This window comes from Pteronotus mesoamericanus, unplaced genomic scaffold (genome assembly GCF_021234165.1).
Source record: "Pteronotus mesoamericanus isolate MK-2021 breed Mesoamerican mustached bat unplaced genomic scaffold, CSHL_Meso_final contig_121, whole genome shotgun sequence".
Lineage (NCBI taxonomy): Eukaryota > Metazoa > Chordata > Mammalia > Chiroptera > Mormoopidae > Pteronotus > Pteronotus mesoamericanus.
The window spans coordinates 3,176,871-3,195,144 of NW_026555046.1; the positions used below are offsets into that span (position 1 = coordinate 3,176,871).

The 18,274-nt window shown below is 41.9% G+C and overlaps 1 protein-coding gene across 1 annotated transcript in view; it reads left to right on the forward strand.

Moving 5' to 3' along the window:
- VWA3B (von Willebrand factor A domain containing 3B) overlaps positions 1-18,274 on the forward strand; it is a 217,404-nt gene that overhangs the window by 34,267 nt on the left and 164,863 nt on the right. The window contains 4 exon segments of the mRNA XM_054586153.1: positions 3,133-3,227; positions 4,340-4,590; positions 9,651-9,810; positions 16,327-16,496. Coding sequence (XP_054442128.1) covers positions 3,133-3,227; positions 4,340-4,590; positions 9,651-9,810; positions 16,327-16,496 — 676 coding nt within the window.

The window sequence follows — 18,274 nt, forward strand, 5'->3', positions numbered from 1 at the left end:
CATCACCACCATGGCCCTGCACAGCTGATCCTCCACAGAGGATGGAGGTTGGTGGTCAGTGGTCACAACCAGTCCTTCCAACTGACTGGTATGGGTAAATCTTTCCCATTGATTTGCCAACAGCGATCAAGGCTCAACTACAAGAGGAGGGTGTATTCAGCCCACAAGGAAGGTACACCTCAAGTATCCAGCTTGGATGATAGGGGAGGCCATGCCACTGGACCCTATAGGATGCCTGCTATATTAGGCCATGCTACCAAGTCAGGGAATCATAGCAGCTCTACCTAATACATAGAAACAAGGGACACTGCCAAACTGAGGAGACAAAGAAAGATGGTCCAAATGAAAGAACAGATCAAAACTGCAGAAAAAGAACTAAACAAAATGGAGATAAGCAATCTATCAGACACAGAATTCAAAACACTGATTATAAGGATGCTCAAGGAACTTAGTGAGGACCTCAACAGCATAAAAGAGAGCCAGTCAGAAATGAAGGATACACTAATTGAAATAAAGAAGAATTTACAGGGAAACAACAGTAGAGTGAATAAAGCTGAGAATGAAATCAATGATTTGGAATATAAGGAGGCAAAAAATAACCAATCCGAATAACAAAAAGAAAAAAGAATCCAAAAGAATGAGGATATGTAATCAGCTTCCAGGATAACTTCAAGCTTTTCAACATTTGCATCATACCTGTGCCAGAAGGAGAAGAAAAAGAGCAAGAACTCTATTTGAAAAAATAATGAAAGAAAACTTCCCTAATTTCATGAAGGAAATAGACATGCAAGTCCAGGAAGCACAGAGAGTCTCAAACAAGAGGGATGTAAAGAGGCTCAGTTCAAGATTCATCATAATTACAATGCCAAAGTTTAAAGATAAAGAGAGAATCTTAAAAGCAGCAAGAGAAAAGCAGTTATTTATCTAAAGGTGAATTCCCATAAGTCTGTCAGCTGACTTCTTAAACTTTTCAGGCTAGAAGGAATTGGCAAGAAATATTCAAAGTCAGGAAAAGCAGGGACCTATGACTAAGATTGCTCTACCCAGCAAAGCTACCATTTAGAATCAAAGGGTAGGTAAAGAGCTTCCCATATAAAGAAAAACTAAAGGAGTTCATCGTCACCAAACCATTATTATGTGAAATGTTAAAGGGACTTATGTAAGAAAAAGATCAAAACTATGAACAATAAAATGGAAAAAATATGTATCTATCAACAATTGAATTTAAAAAAAACAAACTAGGCAAACAAGAAGAACAGACAGAATCATGGTATGGAGAGCATTTTGGTGGTTGCCAGATGGGAAGGGTGCATGGGGGAATTGGGTGTAGAGGTAAGGAGATTTAGTCAAATAGGTAGTTACAGAATAGCCATAGGGATGTAAAGTACAGGGTAGAAAATGGAGTGGCCAAAGAATTTATACACATGACCCATGGACAAGAACAATTGTGTGGGGATTGCCTGAGGGAGTAGGTGGTGCTCAGTGGAGGGGGAAAAAGGGGGAAAATTGGGACAATTGTAATAGCATAATCATTAAAATATAAATTAAACAAAGAAAAGGAGTTTTTGACATTTGATTGTCAATAGTGTAAGAAATATCCAAACCTGTAGAGAATTTTTGTTTATTTGAGTGAAACTGACAATAGTTTCCTGGAAGCAAAATCTCAACAGATTGAGAAAATGCTCCAGAGAATGGCCAGGTATACAGCTTATTTTATATATTACAATTATATATAAAGGAGAAGATATAAAGCATGGTAGATTAGGGAGGCAAGAAAAAGCAAAATGAGAAATTTCTGAGATTAGATAAAAAATAAAACAGAGCCACTTCTTTTACATTGGTGGGTATAGGTTAGTTAATAATATCAATAGCACATAGAGGTAGAATTTTGGCAATAACATAACAATGAGAGCTTCCATGGTCTCTACCCTGCTGGGAGATTGTGCCCTGAGGGGTCTGGAAAAAAGAACCTGTTATCTTGGATGCAAAAAGACAATAGTCTTAGTTAAGGCAAAGATTGACCTTTGTCAAGGAAGATACTGGCCTAGGACTTGACTACTTACCACAACTTGCTTTTAGTTAGGAAGTTTTAATTCCAGACCATCCTATGCAGTTACTCTTGGTCTCTGAGTTTGTGAGACCACCATGCAGGCCTCACCTGAGCCAGGTAGCTTTAGTATGTGGCCCTGTTTTCATCCACATGAGTGAGATTATTGCTGATGGAATTCAAGAACCCATTCTTTACTCTGCTATTATGAACATTGAACTTCAAGTCATGTAAATTATAATTCAATCATGCCCTTCCTGTCTTTCCAGAGTAAGCTGTTATCCTGCCTCCCTATAAAGGCAGAGAATGGACATACTGGATCCAAGAGTACTACCATTCCCTCTTCCATCTTTGGGACTTAATAACAATAGCAACAATAACATAATAATCACAGTAAGAACATCTGTGGGAAGCTTTGCCTCATCTTCTGTCCTGCCAAGTCAGAGTTAGTCGTTGAATCCTTTCTGTAGTCTTCTGTTATATAAAGGAATAAAAGTTTTAGGGACTATTGTATTCACATTCTGTAAGCACTGTGCATATCATGTGGTGGGTACTCAATATGTGTTTGTGCAAAAGGTGTTGAATAGTTGAGCACATGATCTGAGAAAAATCATGTGATTCTGACATTATGTGTGAGTATTCTGAATCTGTTACCTTCTTGCTTCATTCACTCATCTATTCATTAACCCCCACTTGAGAGAGCAATAGAAAACATCTAAGTTTAACTTTTAAAATTCTGCAAATAAATTCAAGTCCTGACTAAAAGTTTTCAGTAATTAAACACAAAGTCTGTGCTTTTTTGTTGACCTCTGATTTAATCATACTGGACAAAAGAACCAGGAAACCAAGAGGCGAACCTTGTTTTCCTCCTCATTCATTCATATATTAAAGTATTATTCATGTCATAAACAGTTATATTTATCATAGCACCTAGAAGTACTTTATTATTTGGATCAGAATACAAAACATCACAGTGTTGCTGTCACTGGGGATGTAATTTGAATGGTACCAGAGAAAAGCATTTTGAAATAAAATAAGAAGCACTGATAACACCATTTTGATTGTTGTTTTTTGTAAAAATGCAGATTATGTGGCTTCTCTGGGAAGACTTGTGGCCTCCCGGTATGCCGAAGGCCTGTTTCCACGGGTATGCAGAGCAGAAGATGGCACAGCATACAATGTAAGTGGGAGTTCCCATACCTTTATGGGGTGCACTGCAGAGGTCTGTGAGTGGCCAGCTCAGAGAGTCTCACACTGCTTCCACTGATGCTGGAGCTCAGTTGCGAAGAATATGGGGATGGAAAGAAGTTTAACACAAAGGGGACAGCATGAAACAAGGCATGAAAATGTGGAATTACATGGTGTGTTCAGAAAACACATTTTCCTTAACAATTTAGGTATTTGGGGTATTCTAAGGGTTTTTGAGGTTTATAAAAAGTACCTGATCTTTAAAATGTTGATTCTTCACATTTTAGAATAGAGTACACTTTTCCTTACTCCTTTTCTATGTCTCCTACTACCCAATACCCTAAAAGACCTTATACAATTTCTATGCCTCCTACTACCCTATACCCTGAAAGACCTTGCACAGTTGTGCCTGATCTATCTGAATGGTACTATATTTCTGTATACCAGAAATTGCTCGCAAGCCTCTGTCACCTTTGAATGACAGACTCTACAAAGGTTTGTGGCAGCTATAGGTAATCAGGTGATCCAGATACAGGGGAGCCTGGACTGGGAGTCAGAAGACACAGGATAAGATCATGAGCAGGAGGATGAGTCACTGGGGCAGCATCATTAGAGGAAACCAGGCAGATGTGCTGGCATGTTTAGAAGCATTTTCAGAAATATTTTTGGTATGTTGTAGGTAGGAAAACTTTTTAGAGGCTTATTTTTTTCTATCTGCCTCTGTGTATCTTTCTTTTTTTCCCCTCAATTTCTTAAAATTTTCCCTGGACACTTTCTGATAAAGATAATTCTCTAACGGTAAAGATAAAACATGATCTAGGAATAGATTGTTTTAAAGAATGCTCTGTTTTGAATAGAACACATAATCATCTTTTCTCCTATGGGGAATTAGCAAGCGGTTTTCAGTTGAAAGACTAGACACTTCTTTTTTGGATTATGTGGGGTTTGGAGGATCATCTACAAAATTGTTATTAATGCACAGTTCCTGATGGCAGAGGCCTTGACTCAGTGGGCCCTGTTGTTCCTGGCACTGTGGTTCAAGATAACTTATTTTGGTGTACTTCTGTTTTGATTTGTTTTATTTTTTTTCTTTATTTCATAAAGCTGATAGCCAAGTCAGAACTGATCTGTCAATTTGTGGAACATTTAACACAAGCTGTGGAGAGCTATAAGCAGCGGATGGACTGGCTCACCAGCAGAAGCCGGCAGATTTTTGGTGTCATCTTGGAGCAGTGCATCACCATTGTGCTGGATTTTGGTGGCATGTGGAAAGAGGAGCTTAATCTGTGCCAAGATGCTCTGAAAATGGTCCTCCAGGAGCAGGTGGCTCACATAGCCAAGTTTAATATCATATGGTGAGTTTCCCATAGGAACAGGATGTCTCAGTGAAACTTCGTAGGTAACTTACATTTATTTGGAGTTAAGTAGCATAACTAACATAGCTCTATGGAGGGATTGTTATCTTGCAATTTCCTAGGATATAGAATTCCAGCAGAGAACCCACAATGAATAAATCTTAGAAAACTTTTATCTGCTTTGCACATAGCATTAGTTTTCAAATTAGAAGAGATTTGGAAACACACTTTTTTTTCAATGCAAGGCAAGGTTAAAAATATAAAAATATGATTATATTGAATGTATATTTAAAGCCATAAACATCTGTTCACTCATTTTAGATTTTAGCTTGGATAATAAATTCACATTCCTCATATATTTCACTGGTTTTCTTATCTTATATTTTTTAATTTTTAAATCATGTTTATTCTATTATAGTTGTCTCAGTTTTTCCCCCTTTGCCCTCCTCCACCCATCCTCGACCCCCACTCCCACAGTCAATTCCCACTCTCTTGTCCATGTCCACGGGTCATTCATACATGTCCTTTTTTAGTCCCTTCTCCTTCTTTCCACCATTGTCCTCCTTCCCCATCCCCTCTGGTCACTTTCATTCTGCTCCTTGTTTCCTTGCCTGTGGTTTATTTTGTTCGTTAATTTATTTTGTTGAATAGATTCCACTTATAGGTGAGATCATATGGTATTTGTCTTTCACCTACTGGCTTATTTCACTTAGCATAATATTCTCCAGTTCCATATATGTTGTTGCAAAAAGTAGTTCTCCCTTTCTTTCTTTCTTTCTTAATTCAGATTGATTTTATTTATTTTTTTACATATCAAGATCCATTATAAAATATTAAAAAATTTAAATCTATTATAAAGTCTTTTCAATTAAAACGTGACCCTAGCACAGAAATAATCAAATGGATCAATGAAATAAAATGAGCCTTCTAGAAACAAATATATATATCTAACAGTGTATTATATGATTAAATTGATATTTCAAATCAATGGGGAAAATAAGGCTTATTCAACAAATAAGGTGCATGGACCACTATTACTTGAAATAAAACAAATATAGAGCTCTATTTCACACATTATACAACAAATACCCATGTGAATTAAAAATCGGTATGTAAAATCTAAGGAGTTTACAGAGAAAATACAAAAAAATATTTTTCTTACCCTGAAGTAACATATTCAAACCCAGAAACTATAAAGTAAGATTATGACTATATTAAACATGTCAGACTATACAGTAATACACATATAAAAAAGTTAAAGGACAGGTAATAGAATAGGAAAATATTTGCAACACATCTAAAGAAAGGTTAATAGTTTTTCTTGTTTTTTAGGGCAACAATTCTACAAACATTTAGTCCAAAAATGGATAAAGAATACCAAAAAGTCATTTAAAGCTTTTTAAAAATAATAAAAATAGGCAAGAAATATACAAAAACACATTTAGTTTCCACAAACAATAAAATAACAACAATTAAAATAACACATCATTGTCACAATCAGATTAATGAGTATGAAAGATACTGGTAATATCAAGTATTGGTGACTGTGAAAGGAACTGGGTATTCATAGACTCTTTTTCTTCATCTTCTTAAAGCAGTTCCTGTAGCATGTCTTGCAATGCTGGTTTGGTGGAGGTGTATTCTTTTAGCCTTCTTTTGTCTGGGAAAATCCTTATTTCACATTCTATTTTCATTTAGAACCTTTCTTGGTAGAGCAGCCTTGGTTGCAGACCTTTGCTTTGCATGACTTGGACTATTTCTTGCCATTCCCTTCTGGCTTCTAGTGTTTCTGCTGAGAGTCAGCTGTTAGCCGTATCGGGGCTCCCTTATACATTACTACCTCTTTCTCCCTTGCTTGCTTTAGGATTCTCTGTCTTTGATATTTGCCATTTTAATGATGATGTGTCTTATAGTGGGCCTCATTGGGTTCCTCTTGAATGGGACCTTCTGTGCTTCCTGGACTTGTGTGGCTTTTCCTCTCCTCCAATGAGGGAAGTTTTCCATCATTACTTTTTCAAACAGGTTCTCTATCCCTTGCTCCTCTTCTTCTCCTTCTTGTATCCCTGTTATACAGATATGATTATGTTTCAGGTTGTCCTGGATTTTCCTAAATGCCTCTTCATTCTTTTTGAGCCTTTTTTCATTTTCTTGCTCTTTCTGGGAGCTTTTTTCTACCTTGTCCTCCAGCTCGTTGATTCAGTCCTCAGCTTCATCTAGCCTGCTTTTGATTCCTTCTACTGTGTTCTTCAATTTAGAAATTGTATTCTTCATTTGCTCTTGTCTCTTATTGATAGTTTCTATGTCTTTTTTCATGCTGGTATAGTTTTCAGTAAATTCCTCATAGTTTCCCTGCCGTTTTTGGTAATTCTCTCTGAGCTGACTGAGCTCATTGAGCTTCCTTCAGCTGTTGTTTGGAACTCAATATTTGATGGTTTAATTGCCTCTATTTCATTTAGTTCTCTTTCTGAGGATCGCTCCTTTCCCTTCAATTGGGGGGTGTTTCTTTGTCTTCCCATTATTTGTGAGACTCTACTCTTTTGCTTCTGCTCCTTAAATTGAGCTGTCTTGATTTCCTGACTTTGTGGTGTGAACTTCTATGGTAGGAGACTGCTGTTTTTTCCTTTCTGGATTTGTCTCTGATGATGTCAGATGTTGACCCTCTCTGACCTTAGGCAGTCTGTTCGAGACTTCCAGGAATTTACTGTCTGTGGCTGTCTCCTTCAGCTGTTAATCTAGTCACTCTGCACTCAGCAGACTGGCTTAGAGGCACCACAGGATCGGGTAGAGTCCCTCCTGGGGGTGGGGTTATTGGGTTCTCTCATGGGGCTACCATTCATGGGAGTGGTCTGCCTGAGCCAGATAGTTGCTTCTTTATGGGGGAGGAGTCAGCACCAGGATCCCACTGGCTACTCTCTCTGTTCTCTCCCCAAAGCCTCCATTTTCAGTCTCTCCTCAAGTGTCTCTAGACCACTCTGCGCCCACTTTTGCCAGGGATCTATTGTCTGTGGCTGCCACTCTGCACTCTGTAGGCTGGCTTAGAGACACCACAGGGCGGGCAGAGTCCCTCCTGGGAGGTAGGGCTATTGTGTCCTCTCAAGTTGCTGCAAGTCAGGGGAGTGGTCTGCCTGAGCAAGATGGCTACTGCCGTTTGGGGGATGAGTCAGCACTGGGATCCCACTGGCTACTCTCTCAGTTCTCTCCCCAAAGCCTCCTTCTTCAGTCTCTCCTCAGGTATCTCTTGCCCACTCTGCTCCAACCTTTTCCAAACCCCTGGGTGAGTGGCTGCAAATACAAATGTATGCAGTGGCTCTTTAAAGAGCTCTTTGAATCTCTAGCCACCTCTCTCTGGCAGAGAGTAACCCTGCCATTTTTTGCTGCTGGCTGTTATCTTTGTACTTTTTGGGCTCTGGTGCTATAGGCTGGTGATCCCCACTTATGGTTAAGACCCCATTCTTCTCAGGGGTATCCAACTGGCTGTTTCAATATCCTTCTTGTGCTGCCACCTGTGGACGCCCCACCTGCCTTCTCGAGTCTCTACCACACTCCTTACCAGTGAGGTTGTACTAAAGCTGATTCTTCTGTCTGTCCAAGGTTATAAGGCTCCTCACTCACTATTGTTCAGTTGTTTATTCCAGGTGATTTCTCCACAATTTAGTTGTAATTCCAGGTTGGTCCTGGGGTGAAATCAGTGTGACTTCCACTCACTCCTCTACCATTTTGATTCTCTAGGTTTCACTTTTCACACTGAGCCTGCAGCTCAAGTTGATCTCCCCATAAGTTCATCATGTGGCTTTATAGAATTTCCCATATTTTGGAGTTTTCACAATCAATCATTTATGGGTTCTTGGGTTTGAGAGGATTTGGACTGCAGGGCCAACTTCCCGTGTGGAAATTGGCTCATATGCTTGACAAGAAACATCTGGCAGAGGGACATCTTCCTGTTTTTCTTTTTAAAAATAAATTATTTTCAGCTAAATAGATGACATCTTTGGGGATACTGCCTATTTGCGTTCTACTCTATGTTCCTGTTTCTGTTACAGATATATTATTGAAGGAACTAAGTGCTTAAGTTTACAATGCTTTAGCTTTCTTGGAAATATGTGCTATAGCATATATGCCCCTTGGCCAAGATTCTCTACCTAGAGGAACACACGTGTGAGGCAGCCTCTGTCTCTGGAGATAGGCTCTGAGAAACAACTCAGGATGATGCATTTAGTCCAGCAATTTTCAACCTTTTTTTCTGATGGCATAGATAAACTAATTACTAAAATTCTGCAGCACAACTAAAAATATGTTTTTGGCCGATCTGACAAAATATAGGTATAATTTTGATCCATTCATACCAGACAGCTATTATTGTGTTAGCTGTTTTCATTTTTATAATATATTTTTAATCGTCATCCAAGGATATGGTTATTGATTTTAGAGAGAGGAGGCAGGATGTGGGGGTGGTTGGAGATAGAGAAACATGGATGTGAGAGAGAAACATTGATCAGCTGCCTCCTGTATATGCCCTGATAAGGGATCAAACCTGAAACCTTTTGGTGCATGGGACAACACTCCAACCAACTGAGCCACCTATCCAGGGCAGAACAATACTATTTTTGATCCCAAAATGTCACTAGTGGGAATCTTTCAGAATAATGATAACAATGTAATAAAAGAACTAGAAGTAAAATTTTAGATAATAAATTATTGCTGATTTGCAAATATTAATGCTGTGAATTCTTATAAATTTACTAGTAATAGAAGACAGTTACATATATATTTGACTTTATGAAAATAACTTCCCTCTATAATTTTAATGCACTTTATAATGTTTGAAATTTTCTATTCTGTAAACATTGTTTTCCCATATCCAGCTGATGGAAGGTAATGGTGCTTAGGAAACCTGTCTCACAACCAATAGTTTTGTTGGTAACTTTCAGAGGGCTGGGAGCTGCTTTTTCTTTCTTCCAGTGCTGGTGAAATTAAGTGGCTTACTGCCCATAGCTGTGAGACTGAGGGCTGACAGCTGTGTTAACCACTGCCCAATGACAGCCCCATACAATTCCTTTCAGGGCCTCTCAAGAGCCTGTGAAGTGGCAGGAAAATGCTGCTCCTGTGATGGAACAATCTATAGCTGCCGCCATCAGCTGGGTTGAGCAACTGACCTTTGAGTGGGCTCTGAGACCAACTTGCAGCCTGGATGCTCTGCTGGAAGCTGGGAAAGATAAAACTGTAAGTGTGTATCCAGGACTGGCTTCAGGTCACGAAGGTGCCTTCACGCTTATTTCTTCGCACTCAATATTCTCTTACTACCTTTTAGCTGATCTTGGTCTCTTCCCAGTGGCTTCCCACAGGGACGGCACCATAGGCATTAAAGAGCCCCTTAAGTCTTAATGCGATTGACCTCTGAATTTGGAACCAAGTGAGAAACAGATGACAGGCCCCAGGCAGGGATTAAAATTGCAGCTTTGGTGATGGCAGAGCTAGACCAAGCAAAATGAGACTCCCTAACACCTGTCCTCTGGGCCTGTCTGGGCTTCCCTGGTGGGGTGATTGGGGTCGACCCTCATTTAACCACTACCAGGATAGCCACGTGCTACTCATAGCCACTGAGCATTGAGAAAGGACAGGGTATTAGGCCATAGTTCTGCATTTCCAACACTAATTCCTTTCTTGCTCTCCTGACAATTAGATAAATCAGGCAACTCTTATAGGAGGAGAGGTTGGAAGAGTCTTCATAGAATCCTTGGCAGAAGGAAACAGGGCTCCCCAGCATCCATGTGGAGCTTTCCCACATTTCCTCTTCTCCATAAATGGGTCTGTTATGTGCTTTTCAAGGTGAAGTATATCTATGCCAATGATTCAACTATTCTCAGATGTTAATGTATTCACATATGCATTTTGATAAGGACTTTCTGGAAATAAAGATTTATCTGGAAGAAGTGATTAAAATGGTGGTGTTTTATGTGTCTTTTAGCCACAAGAATGTGTGCTTTTGGGAGTGACTCTAATGGTGGGACTGTTAAGGGCAGTGGCAAGGCAGAGAGGGAGTCCTCTGGGCAGGTGGGTCCTTTGACTCACCTCAACTCCCCGTGTTGGGTGTGTCCCCATTCCTTTGAGATTCAGCTACTTAATTAATACCCACTAATTAATGTTAATTAATATTTCATTGCTTTGTCCACTTTGGAATCTTGGATATTCTGTAGGTTTCAAGCTTTATTCTACTGCATTAAGAAGACCTTTCTTGGGCAAGAAGGCCATGTGCTGGCACCTTGAAAGGGTAGTCCCCAGTGGTCACCAGGCTGTGTTTATTGATACTGAGGATGATGGTTTAAAAATCAGAACACATTGTTTATCCTCATAAAGCCAGAAGAGCAAATGTTTCCCATTAAAGAAAAACAAAATACAAGCAACTTTGTTCTATGGCCTTTCAAATTTGTCTTAACATCTGTAAAATTTCAAGTGTCTGGACATTGTAATTTGCATTCAAGAAATGGAATATTTCATAGGCTTGTGTGTGCATGAGTGCACATGGATGTTTTCTTTCTGTGTCCACCTGGCTTCCTTTGTCACAGCTGACTCTGACAACTTGACATGACTGCAAGATTTCCCAGTGACCTTGATTTTCTATTTTACTTACATGTGGTTTGTGCCTCACTTTTCTCAGGGCTTCATTCCCAGCCCAGGAAATATGGAACATTTTAGTGATCTCTAGGGAAGTCCAATAAAAGAGGAAGAGCCCAGAAAGAAGCTCACAGGCAGTGATCATCAAATGCCACATGAAAACTGGAGAAAAGATTGTGGAGTATGGCAAATGCAAAACACTTAAACTGGTGTGCTCTTCCACCTAGAGCTTTATTTGGATTTGATCCCAAGGAAAATCTTATAAATACAACTGCCTCACAAATAAAAAATGTCATTCCCTATGTTTTATGAGGAGTAAAACAAAGCATGCATGTGTGTGTTGGGAAGTTGGGGAGGGGAATCGGTTTTCTTCTCTGTGAACCTCATGTCCAACCGGTGAGTTTTAAATTGATCCATGTTGCTGCTGTTTATTATGAATAGAAAAGATTTAAGGCTTAAGAAACTTGAACAACAAGGCTAAATGCCTGGACTTTTCCTACTGATAATAACCTGCTTTGGGTTAGCATCTCCCACAAGTGAGTTCTGAGAGGAACCAAGAAAGTAAGTATCAACTTATGTCCAAAGATTAACAGGGAAGTTGGGTTTTGGTATCAGGTCCACGTGCAGAGGGAGGGCTGACTGATGTGCTTGGTTACAGTGAAGGAGGATGTTCAGAGGCCACTGGCCTCCTCTGTTGATGAGGCTTTGTCACCACAAGTAGGCCAGGAATATAGAACAGAGAGGGATGACTGAACATAAGCCTTCAAGTTGAGGGGAACTGAGCAGAGTTGAAGAGTCTGTTTAAATCTCTAATCATGGCATGTGAAGAGCACTATAGATGTATGAACTACTGTTGTATCCTGTGGGAAAAAAATCTGGTTCATGGGTAGGGGAGCATGTGGGGGACTGAGGAAATGTTCAGCAGTTTCCAGGGGCTAGTATTGTCCTCAGAACCCAGGTGTGCTGTCCAGCTCTGCAAAAGGACATGTATTTTGAAAGTTGGTGGCTTCCTTGGTCTTTATGAGGAGCAGGTGTTGTGCCAGGATGCCCCAGAAGGCTACTGGTCCAGTATGTGAGGGGTCCAGATTGAAGATCTCAGCTGCCGGAGGAGGCTAACCAGGAGGCTCTGCCTCTGCTTTCAGCAGAAGACCACCTACCCAGAGTACACCTCTGTTTCTCTTTTTGTTCTTTCAGCCTCTCTCCTATCTATCTGATACGCACTAATTTGTTTACTTTTTTATTGGAAGACTTAAGTGGGTGAATGAGAGGCAGACCCTCATGATTCCATTAGAAAGCTTCCCCACTAGACAGTAAGCTGAAGGATTGGCCACATCAATCATAAACCTGACATTTCATTTACTTCCTGGCAGTGGTTCAGGCAGGCATCAGATCTTTTCACCTTTGTGTCCCTAGCCATAGCAGTGCCTAGCAAGGGCTCGATAAATCTTTGTTGAACATTGAAGGAATAGAAAGGAAATAATGTTGATATTCTTGAGTTTGGGGCTAGAAATGATTCTAAGAGAGTTTCATCCCCAAGCTATGGTGCATATTTGAGTTTTTTGAATTGAAGGGATATGGTCTGTGTGGAACCAGGCAGGTGAGTTTGCTGAGCCTTGTGTGACTCTGGGAGGGACAGTGGGTGGACACAGGGACACTGAAGCCTGGGAGGCCAGAAAGGTGGTGGTGGTCAAGGGTGTTAGTTGGATTAATACCATGGGATAGTCTCTGCCATAGGAAGAATCAGAAAATCAAAATTGCTGAGCCAGGAAAGGGGGCATAGGGAAGATCTAGAAGTTAGATTCAAGGTCTAGATAGGTCAAAACTGTGGCAGTGGTCAAAGTTGTATGAAGAACAAGAAAGAATTTTGCTAGACCTCTGGTTGCTGTTTTGGTTGACTTTCATTTTTGCTTCCTTGTGGAGTGGCGATATTTAGGCCCAGAGGCCTTGAGGGCTTCTAGAGCAGCAGGCAGTCAGAGAGGAAGCAGCTTCCAAATCTGGTTCTTCCTTTCCCCCAAATCTGTGGCTGGGAAGCTGTTCAGGACTCCTTGGCTGAGAAGAGTGCAGATTACTATGGGAAGCAGCTGGAAAAATGGCCCACACAAAATAAGACATTTTAAGTGATTATGGAAAGGTTCTACCCTATTTTATGTAGTATAAAGTGACAAGAGTTTGTGACTCACAGTAAAATATCTGAATGTGACATATCGTCCAGGTCTTGTTTACCAAATTCAGTGCGTATCAGCTTTTACGGAAATGCTGATCAGTGAGGAAGCTGCTCCTGTTGATCCTCTGGACTGGCCCTTGCCTCAAGGAGCTCAGAGGTTCTGGTTAGGCGTATGGATTCCCGGGAGGATAAGTCCCTGAGCCAGACAACCTCCTGGACCCAACTTTGGTCAGTGATGTTTCTATCAGGTGGTCGGAGCTAAGGAAGTGAAAATGGTCCCTGATCTCTGGCCACTTTTATGTCCCATGATCTTGCTTTCATAGTTCTGGGAATGCATGTTCATCTGTAATAGGTGACCAGCCTTGCCATGATGAGGTGAAACAGTGAGTGAGGTGGTTGAAAACAAGGACAGAAGCTCATGGGGTCAGGTAGCCTGGGTTTACTAGCTGCAAGATCATGTCAATTAACCTGTCCAGGCCTCACTTTTCTTCATCTGAAAACTGGGCATGTGAATAAGAATTCATATTCCACAGGACTGTTGTGAGTGTTGAATAAAATAATTCACATTAGCTTATCATCCCAAATAGCAGATGAACCATTTCTTCAGAGCTATTTCACTTTAAAAGGCATTTTGCCAATTTGGAGAGGGGATAGTGATAGCATATTTATTTTCCTCTCTGTTTTTCTCAATGCCATTCTGTGAGCAGAAAGGAGTCACAAAGGCAGGGTGCAGGTAAAGAATGGGAGTGGGATAAGCAGTCTCAATGGGGGGCATGTCTCAGGATATTTGCACAGATAGCTGTGAGGTGACTAAAAACAGGCAATTAAGAAGCTGAGTTGTGAGCTTTAATGAGTAACGCTATAGCCTTAGTAAATGAAAGAAAATCCTGAGTCACTGCTGGCTACAGCAATTTTTAGTTTGATGAAATCTTGAGGGAAAAACATTTCTGTACAAAGATTTTCAGACCCTTGGGTTATGGCCAGAGCAAAGAAGCTGAGTTTGCACGATGTGCATTGGAAGTATAGGATGTCAGAAGCTGCCTACTGACCACCTAGAGAAGTTTGTCCTCACTCACCTCCCTGTGAAGCTAACAAATTCTGTCAAGTACCCCTGTGTCTGTTCCCCTGTCTCAGGCCATGTGTAAATTTAGAGCCTTATGGGAGGATGGATCCATCCTCCTGCAACACTTAGGCACCAACATGACTAAGTACTAACAGTGCAGCTCAGTGTAGTCCACTTAACACATTACACAAGGTAATGTATAACACCAGGAGAAAAATGGAATTAGTGCATTTGCTGGAAGAACAGTATTAAGAATAATAAGAAATCTGTAGAACACTGTCTCTTCCTTCTTAGGTTTTTTTTCCGCCATTTGGGTGACTGGCTGAGAGAATGTACAGCTTTCCTCAGTCTCTACCTCCCATTGAGTCCTTTTTAAAATCAGGGAGCTGGTGTGAAAAGGCCTGAAAGAAAAAGTGAGGGCGGGAGGTAGGGCGGGCATAGGGGGCTCTTTTGTGCCTAGTTGGAGGAGGGTTGTTGCTGCAATAGCCTGGTCTTAGCTCCCACTGTGGTCTCTTGATTCCCAGTGTGCATGCTCTGCCACCCTGCCTCTACCTGGCTCCTGGGGCACACAGTCTTCCCAGGATACTGCTGATAGGGTGTCCTAGCCAGTTAGGGAGCTGACCATAATCCCTCCTTTGTCTGTGCCAGGTGGGTTTAAAGCCAAGGTTTGAAGTCAAGGGGAGATCATTGATGGTTTACCTTCCACTGACAAGGGCCTGTGATTAGAGCAGACAGAGGCTTGTAAATCCTAAAGGGATAGGACATCTACTTATCCCTTAAAACACAAAACCATTTGCTGGGTTTCTATTTCCAGTTATCTGCGGAGACAATGGATCTATGTGTTTATAGGGCAGGTTTAGATGACCTGTAGTCCTGGCTCTCCCTTGGCTTTTACTTTCTGAGACTTAAATACGTAAGTGTAAGTCACCTTGTTTAAACCCAGTCATGAGGTAAACTGCATTCTCTCTCTTATCATTATTAAAATCACTTGCGCAAGGTTACAGATTTCATGAGTGAGGGTTGGGGGGAGGGCGACAAATGCCAGGGAAGGCAAATCTGGGGAAATTCGAGCAAGGGTGTTGTGGCTGCCATAGGACTGTTGTCTTTGGGGCCCTTGGTAGGGAGGGTGGGGGGTTGGCATTACTCTAAATCAATCAGGGAGCTTTGTGGGATTGCCTCCTACCTGGTGAGGTATGCATCTTTCAGATCCCTGATTGAAGGTTGTGTGTGAGTGTGTGTGTGTGTGTGTGTGTGTGTATTCTGACGCAGGGGTTGTTCATTCTCTCATTCCTGTCATGGCCTGGAATGGTGGCAAGAGACAAGGCCCTATGGGTGGACCTGGCTCTTAACCTTCTGTGTGAAGTCAGGACAGCCTCACCTCCCCAGGCATTTGCTTCCCTGTGACATGAGACCAGAGAATGAACCAACTGGGAATGTGTCCTCCTGCCACATTCTTCCTCAGACCGAGGATGGTGGAGTTGGATTATAGAATTCTGGCTCCACCATAGGGAATGTCTAATAAGCTTCCTTCCCATGGTGGCTGTGTGTCTTCATATTGAAAACAGCTGCTCCTGACCAGTATGATGTACTCATAGGCTCAGAGGAAGCTCTTCTTCAAATCTGCCAACTATATCCTTCCCTGTACTACCTGAGACTATGACCATTAGACCACCACCAACAGACCTCCTTGGCACCAGGCCTTGAATACCTCACTTCCTGACCTTGGTTCCCAAATGTCCTCACAAAACATTGAGCAGTGTTGCTATCCTTTCTGCTCCTCCCTCTCACCACCACTTTTTTAAAAAAAATGCTGTCTTATAGAAAGTGTATTGCCAAGGAGTCCAGGACAAGGCTAGGGCATGTCAGGAGGTAAATTGCTGGTACTACTGTTTTGCAGATTGAATCCATTTACTACTTTGTGGTGGGGGATATTCCTGAGGAATCCAAGCAGCTTCTCCTCCAGAGGGCTTTGGAGATCCCATGTCCTGTCTGCACCGTGTCCTTCAATGCCAGAGGAGAAGACACTATAGCTTTCTTAAAGAATCTAAGTGCCAACACCCACAGCAGGTAGGCACAAACATGCTCTGAGGGACTCCTACTGAGCTGCCTGCTTCCACAAGATCAGCAGTGGGTTTTCAGTTCTTCGTGGTCCTAACCAGTCTGTGGCTGTGTTTGTCCCACCTTTCTAACAATCTTTAGCCTCCCTGTACTTTTTCCTGTCTGCCCTGTATTCATCTTGCCGCCTTATTTTCTGTGATTTGGATGCTTGCACATCGTGGGACCTTGCTGACCTTGCAAAGACTGCCCCTCCTAGGGCAAGCTAATTCCTAGAGATAGTGAATGACTCCCCTGGGAGTGCAGCCTTCCTGTGCAAACTACCTGATACAGAGCCCAGTGCTTATCCCCAGGACCCCTCTCACCCCAGAGCCAGATGCCAGAAAACTACCTCAGAACTCGCTGCAATTATTCAAATTTAGCTAATCCTAAACTTGCTTACTCTGCCTTACCCACTCCGCAATACGACTCTTGCCCATGTTTTCCCCTTGTTTCCTCTGCCTCCTGACTGGCCCTGGTACTTCCCTGTGTGGCCCTGTGTGGGGTGGTATGGCCCCTCCTCTTGGGCACTGTATTAGTCAGCTCTGGCTGCCATAACAAAGTAGCATAGACTGGGGGTCTGAAACAACAGAAATGTCTTCCTCACAGCTCTGGAGGCTGGAAGTCCAAGGTCAAAGTGCCTGCTAACTTATTTTCTGGTGAGAGCTCTTTTCTGGGTTGTTGCTTTCTTGCTCTGTCCTTTTATAGAAGGTAGAGAGAGAGAAAGTGGGGGAATCAAGAACATGCAATCACTCTGGAATGTGTTTTTTAAAGGGATTACTAATGCTATAGGATCAGGACCCACCCTTAGGATCTTGTTTTGTTCCTGGATAGGGACCTGGTCCTGAGTGGGTCTGCATAGGGCCAGCTGTAGTGTGTGGGTTCTTGACTTCATGCAGGAAAGATTTCACAACATGAGTTTAGGTGACTTTGAGGATATGTTTATTAAAGCTGGGGACAGTGAACAAGGAAGGGTTTAGAATAGAAGAAGCAATGGGAGAGACCTGGTAGGGCTGCATTTGCTCTCTAGAGACATTATAAGAAAGAAGTGAGCCATGACAGGGCTACTTTAGCTTACTGGGAAGCTGGAGAAAAAGAGGCCTGGGAGACAGATTCCAAGGGGTCAGATGGGCATGTGTTGCTGCTGCCCATTGCTCCCCTGGTTGTAGGTTTCAGGGACCCTTAGAGTTTAGGAGATACATATCTGTGGGGGAAGAAGGGGAGAAAAGGAAAGGTATGGGCAGGCTCCCCAGTGGGTCTGTTGTCTTGAGGGTTTTTATTTGTTTATTTAAAGAGAGGGGAAGGGAGGGAGAAAGGGGAAGAAAACCATCAATCCATACTCACTCTGACTGGGGACCAAACCTGCAACCTTTTGCTTTGCAGGAAGATGTCCAACCAGCTGAACCACACTGGTCAGGGCTGCCTTGAGGGTTTTTATCTCTCTCTTGCAGGCAGGAATCTTAGGGCTGGTCTCAGGGGAAGATCCAATAGAATATTCATCAGCTTTCCAGGTGTGTTCTTTCAGGGTCCAGGTCTCCAGTGAATTGTTGACACCAGGGCGGGTGACCATTCATCAATGCAGCTGGTCCTGCTGTCAGTCGTGGCATTGCTTGTCTAATTTTGCTGATTTTCTGGGCCTGGATCTGAAACACAACTGAGGCCTAGATGTACTTGATATGGGTCAGAATCTCATTATTCTGGGGACTTAATGCTTCAGGGCTAATCTCCAGCCTCCTTGTTTGTTCTTCCTC